Source organism: Mycteria americana, chromosome 2 (genome assembly GCF_035582795.1).
Source record: "Mycteria americana isolate JAX WOST 10 ecotype Jacksonville Zoo and Gardens chromosome 2, USCA_MyAme_1.0, whole genome shotgun sequence".
NCBI lineage: Eukaryota > Metazoa > Chordata > Aves > Ciconiiformes > Ciconiidae > Mycteria > Mycteria americana.
In genome coordinates, this window is record NC_134366.1 from 171,445,905 (window position 1) to 171,473,579 (window position 27,675).

The 27,675-nt window shown below is 48.2% G+C and overlaps 1 protein-coding gene across 2 annotated transcripts; it reads right to left on the minus strand.

The window, feature by feature from the left end:
• Positions 1-105: 105 nt before the first annotated feature.
• Positions 106-25,795, minus strand: GPR20 (G protein-coupled receptor 20). 2 transcript variants are annotated; one of them, XM_075495352.1, is made up of 3 exons: positions 25,655-25,795; positions 11,935-12,031; positions 106-1,665 (listed from the first exon to the last, which is right to left on the minus strand). In XM_075495352.1, the coding sequence occupies exon 3, from the start codon at positions 1,642-1,644 to the stop codon at positions 583-585; it is 1,062 nt and encodes a 353-aa protein (XP_075351467.1). In that variant the 5' UTR covers positions 1,645-1,665; positions 11,935-12,031; positions 25,655-25,795; the 3' UTR covers positions 106-582. The 2 variants fall into 2 exon arrangements, with proteins under 2 accessions (XP_075351467.1, XP_075351468.1); XM_075495353.1 differs by lacking the exon at positions 11,935-12,031 and having other exon boundaries at positions 107-1,665; positions 25,655-25,789.
• Positions 25,796-27,675: the final 1,880 nt, after the last annotated feature.

A 27,675-nucleotide genomic window follows, 5' to 3' on the forward strand; every position in this document is an offset into this window, starting at 1 on the left:
TAGCTGAAATAGCGAGAGGAGACTTTACTGCTTGACTTCATCTTCTCTTCCCTGAGAAGGTTCAGACCTTTTCAGAAACAAATTAGTAGTTACTAGTGACAGGTAGGTTGCAATACTTTCTTTCCCACTCCATTGGCATCTAAAATCTTTGTAGTGCATAGCTCTGGAAACATCCCTCTTATCCTTTACTCCTTAGCACATGCCCAAGGCCCAAAAGCTTTCATAGAAAATAGAGATTTCCTGCTTTCTAAGTCACCCTAGGAGTGTCACATTACAATGTCAAACAGAAAAAGAAAACCACAGTAAAGAATTTGTTGCTAGCAAAATGTCTGTATTAAAATACAAAGAAAACTTTCCTGTTGGGAACAGTAATTAATAGACTCTCTTTTGTATTGGTACTAACAGCACTGCAAGTTCCATTTTCCAAACAGACCACAATGTTCTTGAAGAATAAATTCCACCAGTGTCATTCTGAACCTCAGCCTAAAAACTAAAGAGGTCAAAGACAATAGTACCATGCATCCTAGCAATATTCCAGCATCATTACACTGGCATACTTCCGCGTGTCCCATCAGGTGTGGGTTATATCTGGACACTGCTTGGTGATGGCAAGCTCACAGAGCTTCCTATTGTGTTTGAGAAGGCGATGATTGCATTGGAGCCCTTGGAGTTCTTGTTCATACCCAGGATGTCCACACTGGTTTGCTCTGGCTCGGTTTTCCTGAAGATGTTTTTCATGGTTGACTGAAAGTTATTGGTGACAAAGCAGTAGACAATGGGGTCCATGCAGCTGTTGAGGCTACTCAGAGTCACTGTCACATGGTAGACGAGGAGGCTGACGTCATGGGGCATGTCTGGGTTGATGGAGATTGCTACCTGTCGCACATGAAAAGGAGTAAAGCAGATCATGAAGATGATGAGGACGGTGATAAGGAGTTGCACAGCCCTCATTCTCCTCTCCCGACTCTGGTGCATGAGGCTGGGCTTGGACAGAGCACACATAATCCTGGTGGTGAAGAAGATGATTATGATGAGGGGGAAGAAGTACTCGCAGACCATTAGGACCAGAATCTTGGAGAGGCAGCATGCAGCAAACTGTATTGCCATGGTCAGGATTGAGAAAGTCACCACAGTAGCAAAGATCCAAATGAAGACACAGATCCCCTTGGCCCAGGTGGGGTTCCTCCATTTACGTGAGGCCTCCACCTGTACAATTGCCAGATAGCGGTCAACGCAGATGCATGTCAAGAAGAGGATGCTGCAGTACATGTTGACAAAGTAGCCAAAGATATGAACCAAGGAACAATTCAGGCAGTCCCCTGCACTATAGAACATGATGATCCGGACAGGCAAGGAAAAGCCCACCAAGAGATCAGTAACAATCAAGTTGATGGTGTAAATAACAGAGGTGGTTTTTGTCTTGGTACGGAAGCAGAAGACGTACAGTGCCAAGCTGTTCAGCACAACACCCACCAGGAAAATGATGGCATTGACTACCATCAGGGCAATCCACAGGTTGTAAAATTCTGTGTAGAGTTCTTTGTCGGCATGGATGAAGTTGGAGAACAAGTAGATGCTGGCGTTGGGTTGCTGGGTGGAGTTGATAGAGTCAAGGGCTGGAAGTTGGGTGGAGGAGGTCGGCATGGTCACTGACTTCCCAGTGATCTGGAGGAGAAGAAACAGAAGTATATTGATGGGTATGTCAGCATTCCTTAGGGCTCAAAATATTGTCACCTAAGAACATTTTAACCAACTTATTTGTACATCTTCAGTAGTTATACATATTGCGGTACTCTCTGAGCATCTCATCTGTCAATATGGGATTACCAATAATCGCTAGAAAAATACCTGGGTTTACAATTACTGTCTTCCAGTGGTTCCAGATGCATGTTTTGGAGAAGACACACAATCCCCACTTCAAATTTCTCTTCCTCTGCCCTGTGCAAAAGTGGTTTTAAGGCCTGAGCAAGAACAGAGAAGTGAACTATGCCAAGGGGAGCAAAGGAGAAGGGAAAGTCAGGGGACCTACACATGGTCATGTTTGAGCCAGCCACGTGGCAAATGGCCCAGAGAAATAGATGGGGTTACTGAGTCTAAGCAGGGTGCATTGATGCTTATGGAGGGCACAGGCCATTTTCTGCTGTGACAGGGAGGGTCAAGCCAATATGCGGCTCCTACCAAGTCTTGTTTCCTGAACATGGCTCTTATTCTTTCAAGTCCTTCCTCCACTGGACAGCTTCGTCCCAACTGGCGGCTCTTCCTGCCCTGCCGTGGGAGAAGGATAGTGCTGGCAGCCAGAAGACATTTGCCTGACCTATTAGCACAGCCATAGCCCCAGCATCTGACTCCTAACATATCACATCCCTTCCCTTGGCCAGGTGATCCCATTAGAGAATTACATCCAGCAGCATTTTCAAGAACTGTAAGATTTTCCTAAAATCAAAGGATGGCTGAATTTTCTGGGAAAGCACAAGCAGGTTGTGTGGCATCTTCTAGAGATCTGTACTCACAGCAACAGCAGCCGGGAGATTTCAAACCAAGGGCGTCAGCCGCTACTCCTGCCAGGGTTTGACAGTTTAATTTGCAAATCATTCCTGACTTACACACTATTTTAAACTGATTTGTATATTAAAAAGATAAAAAAAAGCCCAATATATACAGAAACTTGGCTGGTTGCAATAAAAATAAATGGCTGAAAAATGTCTGGAATATCTCAAAGCAGCTGAGCAGGACTTTGAGGTTAAAAAAATCAGCTTGAATCAGCAGAGAATGATGCTGAAAGACTTGAGTTATGAGGGTTTGAAATCCCTGCTACCAAAGAGCCAAGTGCGGAAGGGCTAGGAGACGAGGAGCTGCAAACACATCTTCCAGTGCTCACAGGAACTGCGGTGTGCCTGGGCTGCATGTCTCAATGAGGAAGGCTTGAATTGCTAAGGGGGTCTGGATATCCAGCTCCCCCAAGCATGCCCCATCCTCTGGCAGCTGGCTTTCTGCCTGCACTAATCCTTTTTGCTGCTTATGAGGATTGGGAGGATGGACCGAAGGTGTCACATTGCTTGTGAGATACTCCAAGCTGTTGGTGGCCATGTAGAAACCGGAGGAAGAAGCTGCCTAGGTCAGAAGCCTTCGAGTGAAAAGTGGATCCTCAGGAGAGTTCCTGCTGGCCAAAAGCAAATATTTTGCAGGGACAGTCCTAACTGGGTCCCGAGAGCGTCACAGCAGCTCTGAGCCTGCCTGACAAGTGCCAAAGCCCAGCCACTAAAAGCTTTTCCTGCCCAGCCACTAAAAGCTTGCTTGTTGGGTTAATGAACTACAAATCCCTGCTAGCCATAACTCTCAAGCTGTTGAACTCCTCCACACCTCCTGACAAAAGCAGAAGGCTTCCAGCTCTCTGGGATAAAGAGCTGGGGAACTGAGATTTAGGAGAAGAGATTCCCAAGTGTCTGTGCATTTGCTGGACACAGCACTCCTGATGTGTCTCACCAGTGCTGAGATCACCTCCCTCAGCCTGCTGGCAATGCTCCTCCTAAGGCAATGCAGGAAGCTGTTGGCCTTCTTTCTCACAAGGGTGCATTGCTGGCTCATGTGCAACTTGGTGTCCGCCAGGACCCCCAAGTCCTCTGCAAAGCCACTTTCCAGCTGTTTGGCCTCAGGCTGTACTAGTGCATCCCTCCCATCCTGGTAAAGACTCTGCTGAACCCTCTCCTGTCTTTCAGCATTCCCCTGAACAGAGTGCTCCCAAACTGGATGCCTCACCAGTGATGAATTGATGGAGGTAATAACTCCCCTCCATCTGCTGACCATGAACCTCCTAATGTGGCACAGTATGTACTTTGCCTTGTCTGCAATGAGTGCTTGCTGCTTGATGGTTCTTTTTCAGCCTAAGATCCACCATACCACCAATGTCCTTTTCAGTAGAGCAGTTCGCAGCCTGTACTGGTGAATAAGGTCATAGGATATGGCCAGGCAGGCTTCTGCAGAGGACTGAGTGACCAAAGTGTGGGTGCTTTCCTGCCTCTTCTCACTTTGGAGAGGGCTGGGAATGAAGTATGTTTGGCAAATGGTCAACATTCAAGATCAATAGTCCTCATGGGATGCTACAGTCTAGTTGTGGTTACTCTGTACGGTTCATTCAAGCCAGGTGAGCACAAAGCAGAACATTTGTTGGGCCAAAGCAGAGATCAGGACTGAGAATTTAGAAGACTTGGTGTGAAGTTCCCTCTGGAAATTCTTGGAGAAGTGACTTTGTCATCATGATGGAGCTTAGGTCTGTTGGCCTGGAGTGTGGTATTGCTCTAGTTTCTTCTTGCCTCTCATCTAGTCTATGGAAGTGGTGTGAAAGAAAAAGATGGGTTTTAATATCCTTGAACTTGGAAGGATATTTATAATCAAATGGCAGTTTGTTCTGTTTAGGTAGCCACTCAAGCCCACGTGGTTGGATTGTCCATTGGAATGGCTGGTGCTCAATCATAAAGCCCTCCTGAGATCAAACCCAGTGCCAGATTATGCTGCAGGACTGCAATCCTGAAGCCCGGGGTCAGACCACCTGTAATGTCCCAAAGAACTGCTGGGCAAAGAGGAACAATCCTAACTTCTGTCCACTTTTGCACTTAGGCTGTCTCCAGCAGCAACCAGACATGGGAACATCTTGTGTTTCAGGAATGACCAGATTACCTCACCCTGCCCTTAACTCTGGTGGCAGCCAAAGTAGCACACATGTTCGCATTATTTTGTCTGGGTCTGATTGAGCCTGCAGACTCCTGGGGCAAGGTCTTGTCTCTTTACATTTTGTGCCAAGCATGCTGTCAGTGAATAACAGGAAAAACTGGACCCAAGACTGGCTGAAGGTAGTGGAGTTGCGAAGTCTGGCACCTGAGAAAGATGCATGGGGAGGATGCAGAACGCTGGCCCATTTTCTAATGATTTTCTACTGTTCTCACCATCTGATCTTCTCTGTTTGTTTGTTTCACTCTTTAATTACAAAAACAAACTGAAATGAGCAGATGCCTGGATCTGCTCCCAGATTTCTCCTTGCAGACGCTGTCAAGAGGCGCACTGTGGAAGCTACTGCACCAGTGCAAACCAAGAAATAAAGACTTTGTTGCTCCTCGAGTGCAGTGTGAGCTTGTATATCTGTGTTCATACAGATAGTTGAGCAAGAGGAGAAGACAAAATCACCCATCCCATCCCTTAGCATGCACTAGAGTGTATTTAGTTGCGTATGCATTTGTCTCCTGATTGTAATTCTAAGGCACTGGCCATTTGCTCTGTTAGTAGCTTGCCTCCTCTGGGAGATTTTTCTTCTGTCTCAGATCCTTTATCACAAACACCTGATATTCATCTTACGTTTTTCCTTTCCTGCCTCAGCGAAATCAATAACTCAAAATGCATTCAGATGTTGCTCATCCTCACGATGCTTTTGAGGTATGTAGGGCACTTTACAGACCAACAGAAAAGGATTCCCTATGAGTACTGTCCATACACAGAAATTAAAATCATCAGCATATACAGTGTGATGGCTTACATAGTCACCTCTTCCACTGAGCCCCATGGGCAGTGAAATAAACTCCAGATATAGTAAACAGCTAAAAAACAAGTAGCATTTTGTTTACCAAATTGAACATGCCATGGAGGAGCTGAATTAGAGTTTCTGTCTCTTCCCACTCCATCGCTGCCCTGTCTGGACTCAAAATCCAAGCATCTACGTGAAACAAATTTAAGTAATTCTGAAGATTTCCTCACTGACAGTCTGTGGAAAAGCTGCCTCTTGGGCTGCAGTGGGAAAAGTCTTCCTCTTGTTACTGATGGATGTTTGGGTAAATGGCCTTTTCCTTTCTTTGTGGGACTGCCCTCCTCTCATGGCTCACAAGCAGAAGGGACGGAGAGCTGGACTGGCAAAGCAATAGCATTCCTCTGAGTGCTTTTAATGAGATGGAGCTGGACCAAACCCCTGGTTAACAGCTACTAAGTATTTTTCCGTTGTGGGTCTCCAAGCACTTGACAAAGGTACGTTGCCCCATTTTGCAGCAGGCTGAACAAGGCATAGAATGGCAGTGTGACCTCGTGTCTGAGGAAAAGCAAACATTTCCAAAGATTTCCAGTTCTGCCCCCCCTCCCCCCAGTCAAAATATTACACCAACCAGGTCTCTCTCTTTGCCATCAGAAATACTCATGCAGGTGTTAAAGTGAGTCGGTTCAGCTACCCATCACCATGGAGTGGTGGCATATAGCAGTCAGTGGGGGGCATGGCTAAATACATGAGAAGCTTTGCAGCCTTTGCAAACCTTTATTTTGCTATATTTCGCACTATTTATTGCTTGCAGCTATGGCATGAGCTCATGCAGAGCTACAAGAACGACTGTCACCTTTGCTTACAGAGTAAATAGCCCCTGTGCTAACCCCTTTCCTAAAATCTTCAAAGAGTTTGGAGCTCAGCCTTCTTCATGCCTAATTCAGCTCTCAATCCCCCAGATTCCCATGCAATCCCTGTTTCTTGGAGCTGGCAGTCTGCAAAGCCCAAGATGGGTAAACACGCATCCTTCTGAGTGCTGTCTGACTGCGCCAGTTGGCCTATGCTGTTATATTATACCTCTCAGGCTGGATTTTGTCTGTCTGCCTGTGAGACTGTGGGTAGCATTTCCTTAAAAGTACAGCAGGCATCTGGGTAGAAATGGGATAAGGGGAGGGACAGAGACTGGAGGTTGACCTGGTTTCCCTTGTTCTGATAAAGGTCCCTACTCAGCACTGGGAGAGGGGGACTTGCTCTGAAATACTTTCTCATTGTTGCGTGACACAACTGATTCCATCGTTCTTGGGCCAAATAGGAAACAGATGGTCGCTGTGCTGAAACCAGGTCCTGCAGCCTCTTCCCTCGCTCGCTTGCTGCTTGGCATCACACTTGTTCATTTAGCATGGGCAGTGCAGTGCTACGTGTGCCCCAGGAGGATATTCTTGACCATTCTGTGTTTCTTTCCGCCCAACTTTTAGCTCAGCGTCAGCCTTAAGCCTCACCCTCCACTTGCTGAAGTCAATGGGGATTGCTTCCTTGACCCGGGGGAATTTTGGATCTGGCTCAGCAATTCAAGTAATGGGTTACAAAAGAAAAGGCAGGTCAGGCAACTGAGCTTTGTCCTAACCGCTCTCCAAAAGGTTTATTTATTGGTGTGTGCAGATAGGATCTCTGCATGCAGACCCAGAAACAGAGAATAAGAGAGCCATGCACTGGGATCAGAAAGATGAAAAGGACATTAACAAGTGAGAGTGAGTGTTATTTAGTATAAACAGCTTCAGCTTTTCTCATCTTCCTGTCCTGAATCAGAACATCTGATATGGAAACCTGGCTCCTCTATCATCCCCTCTGTCTCCCTTACCCTGTCCTGCCTGCTAGTGTTACTCTGCTGCCTGGGATGGCAGCAGCATGTGTTTAGTTTTGCAGCCTTTCCGTGTTTAAAGTTCCTTGGGTGATTTATCATATTTATAAATGAAGGGTTAAACTCACTCTCTTTCAGTTTAAATTGTATGAGTCTCCTTCTGGCAAGCTCTCACTCAACTCTGGCTCAAACTGGCCAAATATGGTGTTTTTGTGCATGTCGAGGGCCTTGTCCTATATGTGGTAGAGCTTGTTCTGTATGCCTTATGCTCAGCCTGGGGAGGTTGGGTTTGCTGACAGTGGGAACTGAGGAAGAAAGGGAGTGAAAGGGAATGAATCCAGCTGCTGAAAGGGAAAAGCTGGTGCCCATCTAGCCCTCAGGCTGTGAGAAGGGAGCTAATGTCTGGAGGAGAAAGATCCCACCCTGAAGCAGAAATGGGGCTATTCCCAGGGTGGGGAAGATCCCATATCTGCAGGCATCAGATCTCTGCTCTCACTTGATTCCTAGGCATTGATGTGTCCTAGAAGCCTCCAGGTCTGAGGATGGCTGGACAGAGTGTGTGAAACACTCAACTGCTGGGGAATTGCAGTTGGGAATGGTCAAACCCAGTCCAGAGTTGGATTATTCCTTCCCCTCCAATGCTGTGGAAATAAAAGGTGCTTTGGAGACACAAAACACATAGTTCTGTGAGTGTCAGATTAAATGACACCTGCTTTCTTATGGTTTCATGTCTTGCAGTGGCTCACAGGGCTGGATAAATGCTTTGCTCTGGTTGAGATGCTTATTATAACTTTTTCCCATGTGGACACTTGGCTGCCTTAATGAGCACTCACGTTCCAGCTCTTCCCTTGGCTCCGACACTTGTTTGACTTTCTCCTCTCTTTGCTGCCTAATTTCCTGAAAATTGAGGTGATCTTTCCCTTCTGCCAAACTTTGGTTGAATTTAGCCAACAGATTGAAAAACATTAGGAGGACGGAGGAAATAAGAGCTGACAAACACATAAATAGGCACTGAGCACAATCCTTGTTTTCTTTAATATGAACCTGCAAGGAGTTTGCTAGCACTCTCCACCACACATCCTTTAATTTAGGTCTTATTCCCTGCAAATTCACAATTGCTTTGGCATTGAAACACTGCAAACAGGGCTGGATGGCTTCTTTGCAAAGGGAGAGCATTGCCTGCCTCTCATTCTTTGCGTAAAGTGAAATAATTTCAGATTTACACCAAATCTTATCTTCCTCATGAAGAACCAGCCTTGGGATAGACAATAGCTGATTGCCTGGTGTACGCACTGGTCAGACACAGCATGTTTGCCCTTGTGCAATGAAGAGCGTGATAGCCAGCAACTCTTACCTTGTCTAATGGTTTGAATGGTCATGTGCTGAATTACGGCCTTTGCCTGGAAGGGGAAAGGCGTGAACTCCCTTTGCACAACAGCAAGAGGAATTAACACCCCGCTCTTTTTGGATGTCCAGTCCCAGGCATGGCCAGGGGCTGTCTCCTTCAAGCCATTTAAGCAATCATGGCCTAAGGACGTATGGAGACTAATGCAATGTCGGTTGTTGGGCTCGTGTTGCTGATGGGCTGTTGATCCATTTGCCTCCTGCCTGATGTGCCCACCTATGTGGTTGTTAATCTCCAAGACCCTGCTGTGGATGGGCGATGGGTATCGCTGTGAGTTGTGATCTGAGCTCCATTCACCATGCCGTGTTCAATACTGTGTGTGCACACGGGTGGACCCCACACTCCCCAGCAAGCCTAAGGCCAAAATCAGATCCTATGTGAGCTGCCTGGTTCAGTTTGGAACAAGCAATAGCCTGTGGGTACCCAAGCAATGATTTAGTCCAACAGGTCATCCTAGGCCATGAAAGATCACTGCCAGTTAGAAGAGGGAGAGCACAACTCTCTGAACTACATTCCTCTTCTTCATGGAGCAAAGTGATGCGGATGGGAGGGAGGCTACTTGGCTTGGCCCAGATGCTCACTCTCTGCATCTAGGCTTGAACCTGCTGCTTAAAAAAGGTGACGGATCACCAGTCCTGGACAACCCAGAGACAATCTATTTAAAACTTGGAAAGATCTGTATGGTCCTCCCCCAGCCCTGTCCTGAGCATGCATGGAAAATATGGAAGCTCCCAAAGATACACAGAGCAGGAAATTCATGCGCTGGCAGATTTCTTATGAGCTTATACCTCCTCTATGCCCATTTGCGGCCGTAACGCCTCAGCCTTTAAGAGAAGGAGTCCAGATGTACATGTACAAGCAAACAAAGTGGGATTGTACATACATTGCCTCTCCAGACCCGCAAAAGTGCACCCAGCAGTGGTGGGCACTCAGAGGTCCTTCAGCATGTCTCTGATGAGGCTTGCTAGTACTGGTCACCTTAGAAGCGCCAATAAAGGCTTTACACCTCCACTTGCTTGTTTATACCACACTCAATAGAAAAGTGTCTCCTGAAACGTTTAGGTGTCTACAATGCCTTATTGATACCGTTGCATTTTTCATGTCCCTCTTTTCTGCATTACCAGATCTTGGCCTTGGAGTGACAGAAATATTGTCTTGGTGAATACTCTATAAATCATGCTGTTAGCATTTAAAAGACCAATATCTCATTGCCTATCAGGGTTAGCACCAAGTGTCATCTGTCACGAGAGAGCATGGAGTGACACCTCTGCAGTAGATGCGTATATCTAGCTCTAATACTGTAAGAGAAATCAGAGCATGACTTCCTGCATGTATCCCTCTCTGTCCTTTGTGGACCAGTATAATATGAGGGGAAAGCACATATTTTGGGGGAAATTTTTTTCCAAGAGGGTTTAAAATTTTTTTTAAAAGCTAAAACTGGAAAGAAACATGGATTTGGAGTTTTATAGGTCCAGCCAGGAGGGATGGATTTGTGCCTGTCTTCTTGGGAGGTTGTAGCACTACAAGAGAAATGTGTTTGATTTTATTGGGATTACAGTAATCCATCTAGCATTTCAAGGGTGCCTGGGACAAAGTGCTAGAAATGCCAGTTTGGAATAAAAGCTGTTGTGGCTGTATACAAGGAGAACCCTGCAGTGAAAATTTTCATATGGGCACATACAGGAACGTCACAGGCAAGTGCAAAAACATCACGGGAGATTAAACTGAGCAACTTCTGGCCTACGCATTGCTGCTTGCTTTTGAAAAAGAGATTTTTAATTGCAAATTTAGCAATCTTGGAGCACTTTTCCTTCGTTCTGCCTTCAGCTGCCTGCTTGCTCTGTCCCTTGGCAAGAAACCTGAGGAGGACAGTGGGGGAAGAGCAGCAACAGAGGTTTGCTGTTGAGGAATACCAGGGGTCCTGCATGGCCCAGGGATGCAGGACAGAAGAGGCAATGCTCACACCCCAGGGAGCACAGAGAATGGAGTGACACAAATGCAGGTAGGAACAAAGGGGCAATACAGTGGGGAGAGGGGTCAGACCAGCCCGCCATAGATGCAGCTCTGCAGCCCAGCGGAGTTGTGCTGCTTTCTTGGCTGTGGGGAGAAACTGAGGCACAGAACTATACCTGGGCTTGGCCCAGGGAATGCAGAGAGATGGGAGATCTGGTCAGGGAGCAGACATTTTTTGAGGCATCCCAGGATGGATAACCAGATCTTAACCCTTTGGGAGACTGGTATCTGTGGTTTCCTTTGCTAGGCACATATGACACTGTGCTGTGCAGACAGATCCCACAGTACCTTCAAAGTTTTGCAAATTTTGGATTAACCAGGTTAACCTGGAAAAACTTTGAGCTGTTGGTGAGTGTATTGCTATGAAAGCAGGGAGCATTTCTGAAAGGACCTGGTTAACGACCTTGGAAAGGATCTGTTTCTCCTTAGACTGACCCAGCAAGCAGATTCAGAGAAAGAAAACAGCATCTTTCCTAGTGCTGAGCTCGCACCCTGCTACGTGGCCAAACAGAGGTAAAACATCCCCAGTTGCAACTGACCCTGTGCCAGGCAGTGCACCATCTCCTCTCCTGGCTTACAAAACCTCCCTGACTGCATTTCCCCAAAACTTAATTATGCCTGGGAATACACAGATACAAACAAGGCATCACCCCACTTCTCACAAGAGCTGGCATAGCACTTTTCAATGGGGGGAAAGCCAGTACCTTCACACACTTTTCATCAGCCCCCATCTCTTTGGGAAACAACCAAATATCACGGCACTGCCCCAAAACCCAAAAGCAGAGAAGCTCGCAGCGGAGGAAGCCCCTCACAGCCCCTCACAGTCACCGGTGCAGCCTGGCTCTCCAGGTTCCCCACCTCCTGATGAACTTCCACACCTGCCGCATGGGCAGAGCCAGGGGCTTCCCGAGCTGCTCTTCCACATGTTCGGCGCAGGACCCTCTCCACTGCCATGCCTGCCAGGGTTCGCTGCTGCAATAGCCACACCTTCCACTCCGGACTTGGGGTCCAGTCTCCAGCAATTCCCTCCTGGCCCCCTGCTGTCACCTCTCCGATCCCATGCCCCCCCTTTCTCTCTGACCAATATCCCAAAGCATTCACTGCAACGGTCCCTGCAGTGTATTCCTCCACGATGGACTGACTTACCTCTGGCCCGATCTCCCTTCTATGTTAGAGGAGCTGCCGGTAAGAAAATTTCCTCGTGGACCTGAATGCTATCACCCCAGGGAAGAGACATCTGTTCCTACAAGCAGAACAACTGGAGTGACTACAGAATATTAAGAAATGCCTAATCTCTCTCTCGTGCTCTCTCTCTCCCCCTCTCTTCTAAATATAGCCTTGCAACTAATGGGAAAAAATACACACTACCAAAAAAAAAAAAAATTTCCACTTGTCTTTAGTGTTCAGAATTTCTCCCCAAACATCTGGCTCCTTGCCCTAAATCTCTCTGAAATTTATGAAGTGCTGGAAACGCTAAAGAGGGCTCCAGCCTTCCTCACGGTGCTAATGCCTGAACATCTCTAGTAAACTAAAACTGATGTTGCTGCGCTGCTCTTGTCCCCTCCCCGGGTCAATTTTCCTATGTCTCTGTGGGAACAAAATCTCCTTGCTGAAAACTTGCCAGCTCAAGGCCACCGCAATGCTACTGAGCCACCACCGTGTGACACAAGAGGAAAATACCTCACTCTTCATCTTCCTGATATGAACTGGGATTAGACACAAGCATGCCTGGCAGTTGCAGGAAGGTGCTGGACCAAATGCCACAAAAAGCCTGTGACATGCTTTGAACCAACCCAGCTGTCCAGACCCTGAGAAGAAACCTGGCACAGGAAGACAAAGGGTGACCCTGCACACTTTGGTGACTGCAGTGATTTGGGAGAGGGGTTAACAAGATCTGTCCAAGGACTGGGCTGAAGTGACTGAGTGTAGACAAGTCGAGGGTAGAAATAGAGGGTCTGAGGTTCCACAGAGGAGCCCCCCAACATGTTCCTCCATCCTCATACAGCCCTTCCCTACTGCTAGTAGAGTCATTGTGGGTATCGGGTCCCTCTCAGAGCGGGGATTTAAGTATCCCTTCACATTGGGCTGCATGAGAAGAGACTGAGATTGGGCAAAGCATAATGAACTATCCAGTTGTTGAGATGGGTTCAAAGCACATGGCCAGATGAGCTTTCAAGATGTCTCCGCTAGCCAATGCTGTAATGACTCAAATCTCCCAAGTCCCCCAAAGTCCAGCCTCGTGATGGAATACTTCCTGCTCTAAATCGGGTACCAAAAAAGCCATCTTTTGTGGGGCTTGCACAGATGTTCTCTCCAGGAGGGTTTACAGTAGCTTTAGAGGTCCCTTCTGGGAAAAAAGGCAGAAAAAAATAAAGTGAGAAGTTGCATCAAATTTAATTGTTTATAAGGACAGGGAGGATGGATGCTGGATTTTTAGTGTCAGCCCTGGCCTGCTCTTTTCCCTCACCCTTTAGATAAAGACAACACTGGTGCCAATGCAATAAACATGCAGGATATGGCCCGTCACAACATGACAGGATCAACTGAGAGGCATTGAATTCCAGGTCAAGAGGCCAAATCCATAAATAGAGGAGAGGTAAACTCCACACATGCATGTCTCACTGGAGCACAAACAGTAGCTATGGTTATTAGAGAAGGTTGACCTCATTTTCTGGAATTAGTTTTTCACCATTCTATCTTTCCCAGGAAGACTGAGCTGATCTTTTTTGTCTAGTTATTTTATTGATTTTCTGTTTTGAGTTTCCTCATATTGAGGGGTGGATTCTTCCCCCAATTTCAGGAACATCCTCCTTGACTTTATGTGGCCCCTGATCCAGGCATCCAGCCTTTCACAACTGACCTCCAGCTCAGGCACATGCCTGGGCTCTCATCTTCTTTTCACTTCCTTATGACTTGGAAAGCAAGTGTGATTGGAGGGCGTCCATGAGTCCTGTCTGGGTAATAATCTTGCCTTCACTTCTTTCCATCTTGGGAGTTGAACAGGGGGAAGAACAAAAGCGAAGAAACCAACCTATAGTCCAACATTGGGCAGGGTGAATGAACTGGGACCCTATCATTCTTATTGCCCATGGTGGCAAATGCTTAAGTTTCCCCCAGCCTGTCAACAAAACTTTTGTACTTCGGGAATAGCTTGCTGGAGTTACAAATGCAAGACTGAAAGAAAGAGGAGTCTTTTCTCCAGGATGAGACATTGGTACCTATGCTCTGTTCACCAGCTCTGGGACTGGCCAGCCCTTCCTATGCAAGGACTGGTTTGGTTTTGTGCTTCTGCATGATGCATGTGAGCTTTGTTCCGATCCCTGTGCACAGGATAATGAGTGCCCTGCACTCCCCCACTATCACAGCCTCTCTCTCCTTGCTGGATTTAGAGCTAGACTCGGAGTGGCAACAGCTGCAAAGTTTCAAGTTGTGCCTGAGATAGTGCAGAGCATGCCATATTGGGAAGCAGATGCTGCTGTTAAGGAGGAGAAGGCACATCCGGGCTCAGGGCCACGGTTTGTCCCAGACACGGTTCCCACACTCGACTTCAGGAGGAGTTGCAACCATAGCTGATGAATGAAGAGCTTCTATCATCTCTTGATTTTCAGTCATTTATCATCCTCCCAGAGAGAGGGGGAAAGGAAGAAACAAAAGTGAAGCGTTAGTAAGTGGAAAATTTTCAAGCTTGTTCGCTGAATATGCAACAGTATTAAATGTTGCAGTGAATGTCTTGAGATTGTAGGTGGAAGAAGGTATTGACTCTGTGGAAATTAGCATGTAGGAGAAGGAACAATAGTTATGGCAGGGAAGGGTGCTACTGGCCCATAATAATTCCTAGCAATCCCTTAACTGCACCATGTAATATAGGTGTGGGTCAGGGCTCTGTTTAAAAGTCTTCTGTGGCACAGAGCAGCAAAGCAGGAGGCCAGATGGCTCTGAAGGAGGTTGTCAGAAGTCTGATACCACACACCAACCTGGGGAGATGTCTTCTCAGTTTTTGTCAGAAGAAGGGTATATTTTTCCAGCCCTATTAAAAAATAATAGAATCATAGAATCATAGAATAGTTTGGATTGGAAGGGACCTTTCAAAGTCATCTAGTCCAACCCCCCTGCAATGAACAGGGACATCTTCAACTAGATGAGTTTACTCAGAGCCCCATCCAACCTGACCTTGAATGTTTCCAGGGATGGGGCATCTACCACCTTCCTGGACAACCTGTTCCAGTGTTTCACCACCTTCACTGTAAAAAATTTCTTCCTTATATCTAGTCTGAATATCTCTTTTAGTTTAAAACCATTACCCCTTGTCCTATTGCAATAGGCCCTACTAAAAAGTCTGTCCCCATCTTTCTTACAAGCCCCCTTTAAGTACTGAAAGGCTGCAATAAAGTCTCCCTGGACCCTTGTCTTCTTCAGGCTGAACAACCCCAACTCTCTCAGCCTTTCCTCGTAGGAGAGGTGTTCCATCCCTCTGATCATTTTTGTGGCCTTAAAAAGGGGAGCTGTGTGTCCTTTCATCCCCTGCTGCAGGAGAAGAGATTGAGATTGGGCACAGCATAACAAACTATTGCGCTGCTGAGATGGGCTTAAGGCACATGGCTGGATCAGCTTTCAAGATGTCTCTGTTGACCAACTCTGTAAGGACCCAAACCAGAACCTGGTGTCTAAACATGCCTGGGTTTTGGGTTTTTTTTTTGGAAGTTGAATTTAGCCCCTGTTATACAGAACAGATTCTCAGAAATGAATTCTCTTCTTCAGTGGCAGAGGAGAGCTTCTACCCAAGAAGGTCTTGGACCCAAACCCGATGGAATCAGAGCTCAGAAAGTTGAGGAGCCTTCATCCATGGTCATGACTGCGTGGAGGACAGTGAAGGGTGGGATCCTCACTACATGGAGGACACCAAAGGATGGTATCTTCACTGAGCTGCCTGGGAAACCTTTTTTATCAGCTCCTTCAGAGAAAATGAACTCACATGCCCGCAGGCCACGTCCATTGGATATTCTCCCATTTTCCCTCTAACAAATGTGTTCCTGAGACATTTTTCCACTGTCTTGCTCCTTCACCAGGAGGCAGGAGAACCAAAAGGGGAAATGGGAGCAAGTAATGCCCATAGTCACAACAACCACACACAAATGTGAGCCTGTCCTCAGAAGACTGCTTGCAGGGAAGGTTGCCCAGCTGATGTAGCTGCAGGCTTGATGGAGAGGCAACAGTAAATGGGCGCTGTTCCCTGGCAGGTGAGTAAACCATGGCAGATAAAGTTAATGGTATGGAGGAGCGTCTACATCCATTTCACCCTCCCCAAATACTCTTCCTTCTAGTAAATCTGCCTCAGAAGATCCCCAGGCCTTAATACGTGCTGGAAAACATTCATGTATGTCCCTATGATATGCACTGCCCATGAGCCCTAAATAATTGATTCTCTGCAGTTTCCAGGACTATTGTGGAATGCTGTGAATCAGATTCAGAATTGACCCAGAGAACCGGGTAGGTTCTCACAGATGAAGCAAGGGTGGAGAAGTTGCTGCACTGGATCACCCTCCAGAAGTCACCTTTTACAGAGGATAACTGCCAGGAAAGCACCACATGGCATTTGGTTTAGGGGAAAATCTGCAGACACTGAGACTGTCCCCAAATGTGTAGGAATTTCCCTCCTTGCAACTGTCCCCAAATGTGTAGGAATTTCCCTCCTTGCAAAGGGGCTTGTGCTTCAATCTCATCACACTTCCGTATCGTTAATGAGCGGGACGTACGTTGCCTTCCCCTGAAAGGAAGGCCTTGGACAGCAGTATGGGAATGTTGTCAAAGGACAAGGAACAAAACACTGGCTTCTGTCCCAGCCCTGCTGGAGACCGTAACAGAGCAGAGCAGGGATCTGGCAGGTGCTGCCTGATGGATGAAATCACCTGCCCTAAGTTTTACAGCCCCCTGCCAACAGTGAGGAGAGGGGAGAGAAGCTGATATTTGGTAGGAACAACTTGTAGCTATTCTGATTTGGTGGAGCTGAGAAGGGCCAGGGAAAACCCCTGACTCCTTGTCCTACATCCAGCTTGGGTCCTGCTCGTGCTGTGGGTGGCAATCTCCTTGCCAGTGAGGCACAAGGGTGGGAGGCCTTGTGGACAGGCATGGGAAGGAGCTCAAGGGCTGGACTTGAACCTGAAGAACTCCATTTACTCAAGCTGAGTCAAAATTGGTCCCTGCAGGAATGCTGGAATTCAGGTGGGTGCAGCAACCCTGTGGCAGAGAGAGGCTTGGGTGGCCACAACAGGGTCTGCAGAGAAAAGGGAGTTCACAGGGGGTCAGGGCTGAGGGTTGCTCTTTGTCCCTCACTCACTCCTGCTCCATCACCAGCGCAGGAAGGAGCTTCAGCTGCTGAGCTATTGAGAGGTCATTCTCTGCTGTTCTCATGGTGATCCAGGCGTGCCATGCTGGGACATCTGGGAAATCAGAGACTCCTTTGGGATCTGAACCCTGAAACATTCATGATGGCTATGCCTACGGTGGTAGCTGGAGGGGCCGTAGGGAAAGATCAGAGCCCTCTGCACTGAGCCCTAGACAGAATCTGCGTCCCTCTCCTGCAGTGCTGGACCAGAAACACCAAAGAGGCAAAGAAACATGAGCTGCTTCTGCCTGGAGAAGGAGGGCTTGGACCACTGCCCCTGGTCATGTTCAACACCCCCAGGGCTGATTGCCTGACTCTCAGCATGGGCAACAGAGGCTGTGGTGAGCCATAAAAGATGGTCCAGCTGCCTCTGTAATGGCATCTCAGCAGGGCCCAGAGGCAGCTGCACCTACCTGACATCAGAAGCTCAGCAGAGAGCAGTTGGCGTCCCCTGCCAACTGCTCGAGATCACAGGCACTTCCCAGCGTTTGCTGGGCTGTCGCTCACTGTCCTCAGAGGACTGCAAAGGGCAGAGGCCACCATTAGCGTGTGGCCTTGCCTCTGAACAGGCTCCCTATCTGTGTGTTTATACAAGGAGGGAGATCAGACAGTCACCATATGGGGGCCTCTGCTGATGGGATCCAGCCGCGATTTGTCTGTTTGATGAGGAACAGGGAAAGACAAGTGGTTCCCAGATGACAGTCATGGCTCCTGTTGGGTGAGTCAGGCATGGGGGAGAAAGTGTGTAGGAGCCAGTTTCCTGCCTGCCTGCCACATATTTGGGAATTGACTTTTCTGACCATTGCCTCCCCGCCCATTTTTTTCCCCAGGCCATGGCATTTTTGCTGATGGACCTGCTGAGCTGAAAGAGAAATGAAGATGTCTGCAGGGCATGAAGAGCAAGCTGCTCCTCTGGGCGACCCTGAGGTTTCTGCCGGGTGACTGGTTTGGAGTACATCCATCGGTCCTGCCTTTCTCCAGTTCTTGCATGAGAAGGAGTGTGAAGTTGGAAGTGCCCTGTCCTGTACCCTGTGAGGGTGAGTCAGGATCCCTCTCTCCATCCCAGTCTGCCCAGTTCACCACAGCTCTCACAACTGAGTTTTCTGACAAGGTTCCTCAGTCAAGGCACCAACAAAATGAGCCACGGAGACCCTTTGGCCACCCAACAAGGCATGTTGTGTCTCAGCTGCCCCTTGTGATCCAATCTGCATTGGGATCCCTTGCAGGGTCCCACTCTGACCTTTCTGGCCCCCCAACCCAGCTCTGGCCAGCAGCCATCTCTTGTACTTTTCTTGATATTTTTTCAAAGTTTCAGGACCTAATTGCCAAGAACACAACGTCCAGTGTCACAACCTCACCGCAGAGCTCTCCCCATTCCCAGCAAAGTATTTCCTGCCGGATTTGTTTGTCACTGGGCACGTGGGGACACTGGTGCTTGGAGAGGAAAGCTACGCAGGCAGCCAGGGCTTTGGCGTCGCTTGGGCACATGTGCCCTGGGGAGGTCAGAGCCGGGAGGAGCGGCTCTTGCCCAGCTCTGGCTTGAGGGCTGCAAAGCAGGAATTGGGAGGACGCTTGGTGTGGCTGCACTGGTGTGTGGCTCGAGGGTGGTCGAGAGAGCTCCCAGGCAGCTCTCAGCACTCTGCTCTTGCGTTTGGGGAAGTGGGAAGCAAAGCGTAGCAGGGCTGAGCCGGAAAACCTCGAACGCAAAGTGCACTGTGCCCTGTGTGGCTGCAGAAGACAGCAGGGGCATTCACAAACACATGGCAAGGAAGTGGTGGGAACCTTAGGGGACCAGTCTGGTACCTCCACCTGCCCTGATTTAGCAGCAAACACAAACCTGGCAAGGGGCAGCGGGGTGCTCCCATGGCCGTCTGTTCAATGGCTGGTGTCCTTTGCTGTATGAGCAACCTAGCCCGGGAGGAAGGACACCTGCAACTCAGAAAATCTGGTCTTTGGACCCACCTTCCTCAAATGGCTTTAGAGAAAGACATCCTCTCCCTGCACTCTCTCCACAAACATGCTAATCCTCCTCTCCTGTCTCCTTTGTTTGTCTGGTTTGTAGAGATTTTGAATGGCTCAGGGCAGGGCTGTCTTTTGTTAGACATGCACAGAGCTCAGCGATGCTCTGATCTGGAACAGGGCAGCATAAATCTGACGGATTATCGTAGGAAATGCCACAGTGATGAAAAACCTTATAGGAACAGGAAGAAAAGAAAGGGCCCCATTTGGGGAGGAAAAAACCCCACAACCACCCTGCTCCTGCTGCCTGTTTACAAGTGATTCCTAAAATTGCTGCCTCTGGAAGAGGCTGGTAGATTTGCTGATTTTTTTTGCCTGTTATTTTGGAGAGGGTGTTTTCCTTTGTGTTTTCAGCTGCCTGGAATTACAGCTCTGGTCCCTGCTCCCGCGGCGAGTTCTGTGTGAGGGGCCTCATCGGGGACAAAAAACCACTTTCTAGGGAGGTGCCTCAGTTTCCCTATCATTAAAATGACCCCTCTAAGCACAAAGTGCAGAACTGCCCTGGGAAGTTTTCAGAAAGGGAAGGAGAGAATCCTATGTGTGATTTAAAGGGATTTCTTACTGGAAAGTGCAATGCCAGAATAATCAGTTTTCTTTTGAAGACAAATGGGTGGGCAGCAGAATCCAGCAGGAACTGTTTGTGGTGGTGGTGGGTTTTGCTATAGGATCACGGACCCCTTTGTCTCTCACATAGGGCAGAGGGAACCTGCTGTGGACCTGAGTCAGGTGGAAACACAACGGTTCAGAAATCCTGGGGGATATTTTCTCTGCCTGGGATGAGGTTATGGACAGGAACAGATGGCCACTGCTGGTTATCAAGGAGGCCTTGAACTCATTGAGGCGTGGGCAATGGATGGCGTGATGGAGGCAAGGCCAAGGCCAATACAAACTCCAGTTTGTATTTATGGCCTCAAACCAGATTTTTTATCAGGAGCAAAAGCTCAACCTGCCACTGCTGAATCATTCGTCTCCATAACTTCATCTTGTTACCGATAGCATCAGTCTTTGTCATGTTAGGAGGTGCTGCAAGGTGCTATTTGACATGCCCTTTGTGTCACCTGGAGGGATTTTTTCTACAAAAGCACTATTAGATGTAATAAATACTGTTAAATGGGCTAATAAAAGGGGCATGTGTCTCTGCCTTGGAAAAGATCCAAACCAAAGCAGTGGGAATGAGCTGAGGTCCAGCAAACATGACCCACTGGAGAGACCAGCAGAACTGGGCTTGTTTAGTCTAGAGAGGAGATGAGTGAAGGCAGACCTGATAACAGGTCCAGAGATGTCTGCAGCAGCTTCCCTGGGAATGGTGCAAGGTGGGTTCATCTTGCAGAGCTTAGTTCATTAGTACAGGTGTGTACTAAATGACCGGCCCAGTTCCCAGTGGTCCCAGTGTAGAGACCTCCTTTGGGTCAGAGGAATCCCATTGCTCGTGTCTCCTAGGGCAAGGATGTGTGATCAGCATCCCTGCCCTCTGTAATACAGAGTTAGAGCCACAGCAGCAGCCAGGGCAGCCGGAGGATCCCCCCATGGTGCAGGTTAATCCCACGGCTGTAACACAACCTAAGTGGCACCTTCTTTTGGGCAAATTCTGCTGGCTTCTTTAAAGCAAAAATCCAGCCTGCTGTGATTGCTAAACTGGGCTCTGCTTCTTTGGGTGTCTTTCCATTTTCCAAGAAAAATAAACCGCAGGCTCTGTATTTTTAGATATGCCATCTGATCACAGCTAGTCATATATCAGTCCCAATACTGTGAGTCAAGATGCTGAGCTCCACTGCTGAACTCCCTTGGGCAAGAACTAGTGGCTTGAGCTGTCCTGAGTGTATTAATAAATCAGCGCATTTAAAATAATCATGCACTTTCCTAGGTAAGTTGCTCGTGAGGAATCATACTGTTGGGATTTATTACTGCTAGTGTCTTAGTAGCTCTGATTCTCTGGGTGAACTTAATACTGTCGTGAGTGGGAGATGAACAGCCCTGGTATGAGACAGACCTAATCTAGGCAGGGGCTAGAGACAGCACGACTCCCCTTCCTTTCCCTCTCCTGCCAGTGACTCTGATTCCTGACGTCTGCCCTTTGCTATTTCAGTCCTGGGTATCCTCCGAGGCGGCTGCCGGTCGGAGTGAACTTTATGGTGGCTTCACGCAACAGTGGGATGTGACAACCGTCTCTGTGCTGCTGACCTGAATCTGCGTGGCTGAGACAGGGGTGGGAAATGCCTGTGCACTACTCCCAACATTGCCAAACCCCTTTGTGGGTGATGGGAGAAGGGGTACCTTGGGGGCAGCATGTTTCTCTGGGCTGTACCTTGTGCAACCCTGCTCCATACAACCCTGCTCTGTGCAACCCTACCCTATGCAACCCTGCCCTATGCAACCCTGCCCTGTGCAACTCTGCTCCACATCTCAGCCTTTGACCCGTTCGGAAAGTATCTGCTCAACCTGCCTTGCACAAAAGTGTACAAATGTCGGGTTATTGGTGTATTATAAATCTCTGTCCCTCACTGGCTTGTTCCAGCCCTCACAAGTTTGTGTCTCTAACACCAGTGCAGCCCGGAGACAATTTTCTGTGCGTTTGATCAAAGCAGCAGGAAGCCTTGAGGCTGGTGTGTGAAAAATGGGCTGCCTTGTTCCTGAAAGTTTATTTGCTACTTCATCACTCTAATGACAATCAATTTATCTGCATAATTGGTAGCTGGAGACAGCATAACACAGCTTGGCAGCCTGGATTTTTCTCGGAGATGTATTGCTTGGCATATTCAACCAAGGCAAAAGGAGCCAGCCTGGCTGCTGGGGGACTGCGACTCTGAGAGTGCCAAGAAGGTGAAACCCGGCATGACAACCCAGCTTTCTCTCTCCATCCTCCAGAAGAGGACCCTCGGGGTGAGGATGAAATTGCACCCGGCTAAATGTCCTGCTAATAAGCCTGCTAATGCGTTGGCTTCCCTGCTGAGATGGGTAATGACAAGTCAGGCTTTGCTGGTTATAGGGGAAAGTGTGCTCTGCCTGTTCAGTTTGCACTGCCCGTCAGCCAGCTCCTGGAGAGCAGGCAGACCAGCAAGACAGTGCTCCTACACCCCATGGAGCGGAGGGGCTGGTACTGGCTCTGTGCAGTAGAGGTCTGTGCCCACCACTCTGCCATGTAAGCTGTCCACCAGCAATCTCCCATCCTCTGGACCTGAATGCTAGAAATACTTTTTTCATGACATACAAGAAGTTGGTCATCCTGCTGAGCCTGCCCCTGTGTCCTCTCCTGTTGTGCCCAGGTACCCACTTTACTATGTCCTTCTGGGTACCCACTTTACTACATCCTTCTGGATTCGTCACTCTGAGAGGACCCTGGTGGGTTACAAACGCCTGCCGTGGTCTCTGTGTGAGTCCACGTGCTCAGAGCTCAGTGTCATTTCCTCTTGCTAATGCCTACCTGCAGCGAACGAGCTACTCTAACGTAGGTCTTTGCAGCTGTTTGTAGCGCTGGATAAAACAGAATTTCGGCAAACCTCCGCAGCGCCCCCGACCTCATCCATGAGGCCAAAGCCTACTTGTGATAGCTTCACTATGGGGCAGCTCCCCAAAGAGACCCAAATCCATCTCTCCAGGTGTCCCATAGAAAGGGCTGATAACCTCAGTGCATGCAAGGATGGGGAGCTGTCTACTGGACCACCACACCAGGAGCCATACACCATATTTGTTAGCCTCAGCGGCATTTCCCAGAGCCCCATCTTTTTGGCACGTATTTGTAGAGGTGGCTGGAGCCATGAATAGGAAGGGATATTTGACAGTAAATCTTTTTGCACCAATGTGGAAGTCATCCTTTCTGTTGTGTGATAATGGCTCTAGTGGTGCTTCTGAGGCTGTGATAGATGAGATGCACATCTTTATGGATTATGCATAAGAGGTAATAAAGAATTCCGTTCCTCTGTGTCTATACACTAATGGCGTATTGATCCCAGTAAATATCACGCTGAGACTGAACAGCAGCATCCCTGGTTAGTGTCATCCTGATGGGTGACATCGTCTCTCTGGGTGTCACAGTCAGCTCAGCCTAGTCCTGTCTGACCCACACAGCTTTACTGATCCACTTTACTCTGGCCCTGGGCTTCACTTTTCTATTCCCCTGATTCACCCTTCACCTCAGCACAACTACTTCTGTCTCTGGACTTTGTCATGCTTAGCTGGACTCTGCTGTGCCTCTCTAGAACTTACTGGATGGCAAAGGTTTCTCTGCTAAGCTGTCAATAGGATTTGCTCAGCTATCCTTAATAAGTCATTTTGAGCGGGAGCGAGATCTACAGCAAAAACCTACAAATTAAAATGCAATTATGAAAACTGGAGGAGAGGTAAAAGAGAGAGCAAGAAGTGATGGCAGGATCCTTACAATATTTACAGAAAGCCTTGCTAAGAAGCAGCAAATCCTCAGAAGGGGCTGTAGACTTTACCTTAGATGTCACAGGAGGTTTGCTAACATGCACATTTAGGCTGTATCACCTCACCCTAAACCCAGCAACGGGGCATCTATAGAAACCTGCTATAACAGTCCATGGTGCAAAGGAAAGTCCAAACAATGTGCGCTTTGTGTGTTTGTTAGAGCGTTACTCCCATGGGGGATTTTTGGCTCCCACTTTAAAAAGGGCTCAGGAATTTGGATGTCTCTGTTTTTAGATGCCAGGACTCACATCTCCTTAAAGGGTGAGGTTTCCCTGAACATGCTGAGCACCTGCCTGCTAAACATCCCTGTTTATGTGTCTCCAGCCCATTAAAATGCAGACAGCCAAAATCCCACAGCCGTTCTGACAAGGTGGAGTGCAGGACTTGGTCTTCCCCCCTGAAAGGGGACATAAGGGCAGGACAGCCCTCATCCCTGCAGGAACCACGTCATCCCCAGGGCACGATGCACGTAGGGGGGAGCAGAGCTGCAGCGGTGTTGTACGTGCGCGTGGTGGGATTTATTGCTCTGTTCAGCAGCCTCCCCCGTTCTGCTTGCTCTGCCTTCAGAAGAACGTGCTGTGAAAGATGTTTCATGTACAATTCCTTCCTTGGCCTTTGCCTCCTTCTTCAAAATGGGGGAAGGAAGACTTGTAGGGTGATTTTGGAGCCTTTACGCTCTGCGGGGAGGGAAGAAATTACTCCCTGTCTGTATTTTATCTCAGTGCACTGGGAAGATGGGGAAGGAGGCTCAAGCACAGTTAAGCAAAATGTGCTGAAATCGATTGATTAATAAAGTAGCTGCTCAATTGCACTACTAAGTTACCATGTGTCTGTGTAAGAAAGGAGTGGGGCAGAAGGAAATATGCTTTCCATCTGTGGGTTGGCAGAGATTTCTGTGTGCAAAGGAGATAGATAGATAGAAAAATTTCTTAGTAAAGAGGTTTCCATCAACAGCAGGATTCTGCCCTCACTTGTGCCAGTAGATGCTATAACATGGAGGTGGTAGGCATTTCTGCCTCTTTTCTATGGCTGCCCAGCTTTCGTCTGCTCAGGGAGGGATTCACAGAGCAAGCTGAGATGCAGCATTGCATCTAATCACGGGCGACAGAGGTATTTGCCCCAGTGGTTTTCAATTGGGACTGTCACGCGCACGTAATAGGGATTAAACTTGTCTGCTAACTCTCTTTTATTTCTGAATGGGGGAGTTTTAGCTTTGCTGAAGGAGCTGCCATTTCAGGAAAAGGGTTGGCTTTTTGCTGAAGAAGAGAAATTGGCCCTGGCATGTGAAAAATGTTAGAAGAAAAGGCACCTCATGTTACCAAAACACAGCTGAAATGAGTCTGAAGGGCCGCATTGCCAATTCATCACACTCTGCCACTGAGTATAGTTTGTGTAAACGACAGGAGATGCTCTCTATATGATATACTGTGGCTGGACATGTCTCAGCTGGCAGCAACTTGCTGATGGAACTAGCCGGGCCATTCATCCCTCTCACCCACTCCAGCTCTGGCCCGGCTGCTTCCCCCATCCACACAGCACCCAAAGTAAGGACGTTTCCGTACTGTTTCCCTGGGGAAAGTTTTCTGCTTCCTAACCCTATATTATAAAGTTCATTTTGAGCCCTCTCAGACCACTTTTTCATGGCCTGAGATAATGGACCAGCACAAATATACTTTGGCATCCAAATGGACCACTTCAGTATCTATAAACACCCACATTTCCCTCAATGAGACGTTCTCTTCCTTTGCACCAGCCCTAAACTCCCTGACCCTCCTCTACCCTTGCAGCACATGGCATAGGAGACCCTCCTCTCCAGTACTGTTCCCACTTGCGTGGAGCCAAACCGCATCCAAACCCACGTGCTTTGCTCTAGACCCGGCTTGTGAGGACTCCCATCCCTGTCTGCGTGCCTCCAAACTCAGCCTGGCCGGGACCTGAGCACGCTGCCTTTGCGAGCTGCAGCTGGTGAAGCTCCCTCCCTCTCCCCGCTTCTGCCTGCCCGCCTCTCCCAGCCCGAAGCATGCCGCAGCCGGTACTTACACAGCCTGAATGAGAAAGCTCAGCTGCTGATCCCTGAGCCCGCTCCCAGATTCCTCGACCGAGCGACCGTGCACTCGATCCCCAGCGCTCAGCTCAGCACAGTGATGATACAGGAACCAGACCTCTTTGGTTTACTTTTACATTGACGTCAGTGTCTTTTCTAGCCTCCACAGCTCGTTTTGGTAAAAGGATGTCTTCAGGGTGGAGGGGAGGGGTCGGAAAGGGAGAGGAGTGAGGATGAGCTGGAGATGAGTTTTTGTGATGTGGGCAGCCAGTGGTGGGAGATTTTAGGGGCTAACGCTGAAAGAAGGGGTGATTATGGAGCCCACGTTGACCCTGGGTGTAGTTCATTACCTGGACATGGGTATGTTGGAGGCCTGACCCTCACATCTGAACAGAGAGCTGCTTTCCCACCTGCACCAGCACCCCAACTGGGAGCACGAGCCCTGCCTTCCCCCACATTTGGTGGTTGTGTGCACCTGGGTGCTGGTTCAAGGGGAGAGGGAATGTTGAGGGACCGAGGGAGGTCTAGTGCCCTACACAATGCCACGTGGACACAGCTGCCCAGTTGTGCTGCCTGTGTGCCCAGACCAGGGCCAGTGTCTGTCTCCAAGGGAATAGGAGATGCTAATTTGGGTTGCTTTTACCATCACAAAGAATGGCCTTAAAGACATGGGCTCCATGGGCCATGCAGTTGTAGATGAGCGTGCACCTGAATATGCTTGTGTACACCTACAGATCAGCCCTTTACAGGCATACAGAGATCGCAGCATCTAGTATTCAGATTCAAGCACCTGAATAACTCACCTCTCCTTAGACCCTCGTAAGGTTGGAGAGTACTTGTCCCCTGTGGAGATCCTTCTGTGTCAGGTTAAAGCTCAGATTTCATCCTGGGATTTTTGCTGCATGGTGTGCACATCTATCCCCCAGCTCTGTGCACCCACTATGCAGTGGATCTGTGCATGGACACATTTTTGGGGCATGCACAGGGTTGGTGCTTGTGCAGGATGTGGAGAACACCAGCAGAAAGTGGAACCTGCTAGTGTCATCATTAACGCTGAATTATTCACAGCTGATTAGTCACACCTATGTTTAGGGCTTCTTTCTGGCTGGGAGCGAAGCTGGATTTCTTTGTGTGGCCAAACAACTTCCAGGAATTCCAACGTAAGGCTTTCATGCCCTAAATGCTGATAGTTTTCTATTAGGTTCATGACTACTCATTCACTTGGGTAGCGTGATGCAAACAGTTGAGCACTCCCATGTTAGAGCCTCACATAAGGGCGAATATGGAGCTTGCCTCAGTGCTGTTGCACAACAGCAATTAAACTTGTGCTCTCTCTGGGTCATAGATCACCTTTCTATGATGCATTTGTCCAGCTCTTAACACAACTGGTCTGTCATCTGTTATTAGACCACCTGCATGATACCATTCATGCAAACCATTCATTGTAAGCTCTTAGGAGCAAGCATTGAGATTCGTCTGTATGAATCCAGGCACCAGCACTCATAAACAGCCCCAACCACCTCATGGTATTGATGTAATTGGGTTGGTTGACCCTCGGAAACTGTAGTAATAAAACCTCGCAGGGAGCAGGTATTATTGGCAAGGATTATTGACAAGTAAACATCATCTGGTACCACCAGAATGACTGGGCTGTACTGGTTTATTTGAAAACCAGTAGTGAGAAAATAGTTTTTGACCCCAGTGTACCATCACTACAGAGAAGAAGAGACACAGGAAGGGAAAGCTCTTAGGTTGTTCAGCACGTCCATGGCAGAGCCAAGTCAAAAGTCCAGTTTCTTGGCCATTGGATCACACACTCTCCGTCATAAATAATGCTAAAGTCTCAAAGATTCCTGGTGTTCTTGTCAGAACCAATACATTGTTCATGGCTGAAGAAAGACAGAGTCTTATAAAAACCAGAAAAAGAGGTCCTCGTAAATCACCATGTCTATACTTAGAAACGTGTTAAACCTTCTGAGCTCCATTTCAGGGCACATAAAGTTTTTTTTTTTTTAGT

What these genes read in the sequence shown, in the direction of transcription:
- GPR20 (XM_075495352.1), bottom strand. Translation starts at nt 1,644, where the DNA reads ATGCCGACCTCCTCCACCCAACTTCCAGCCCTTGACTCTATCAACTCC.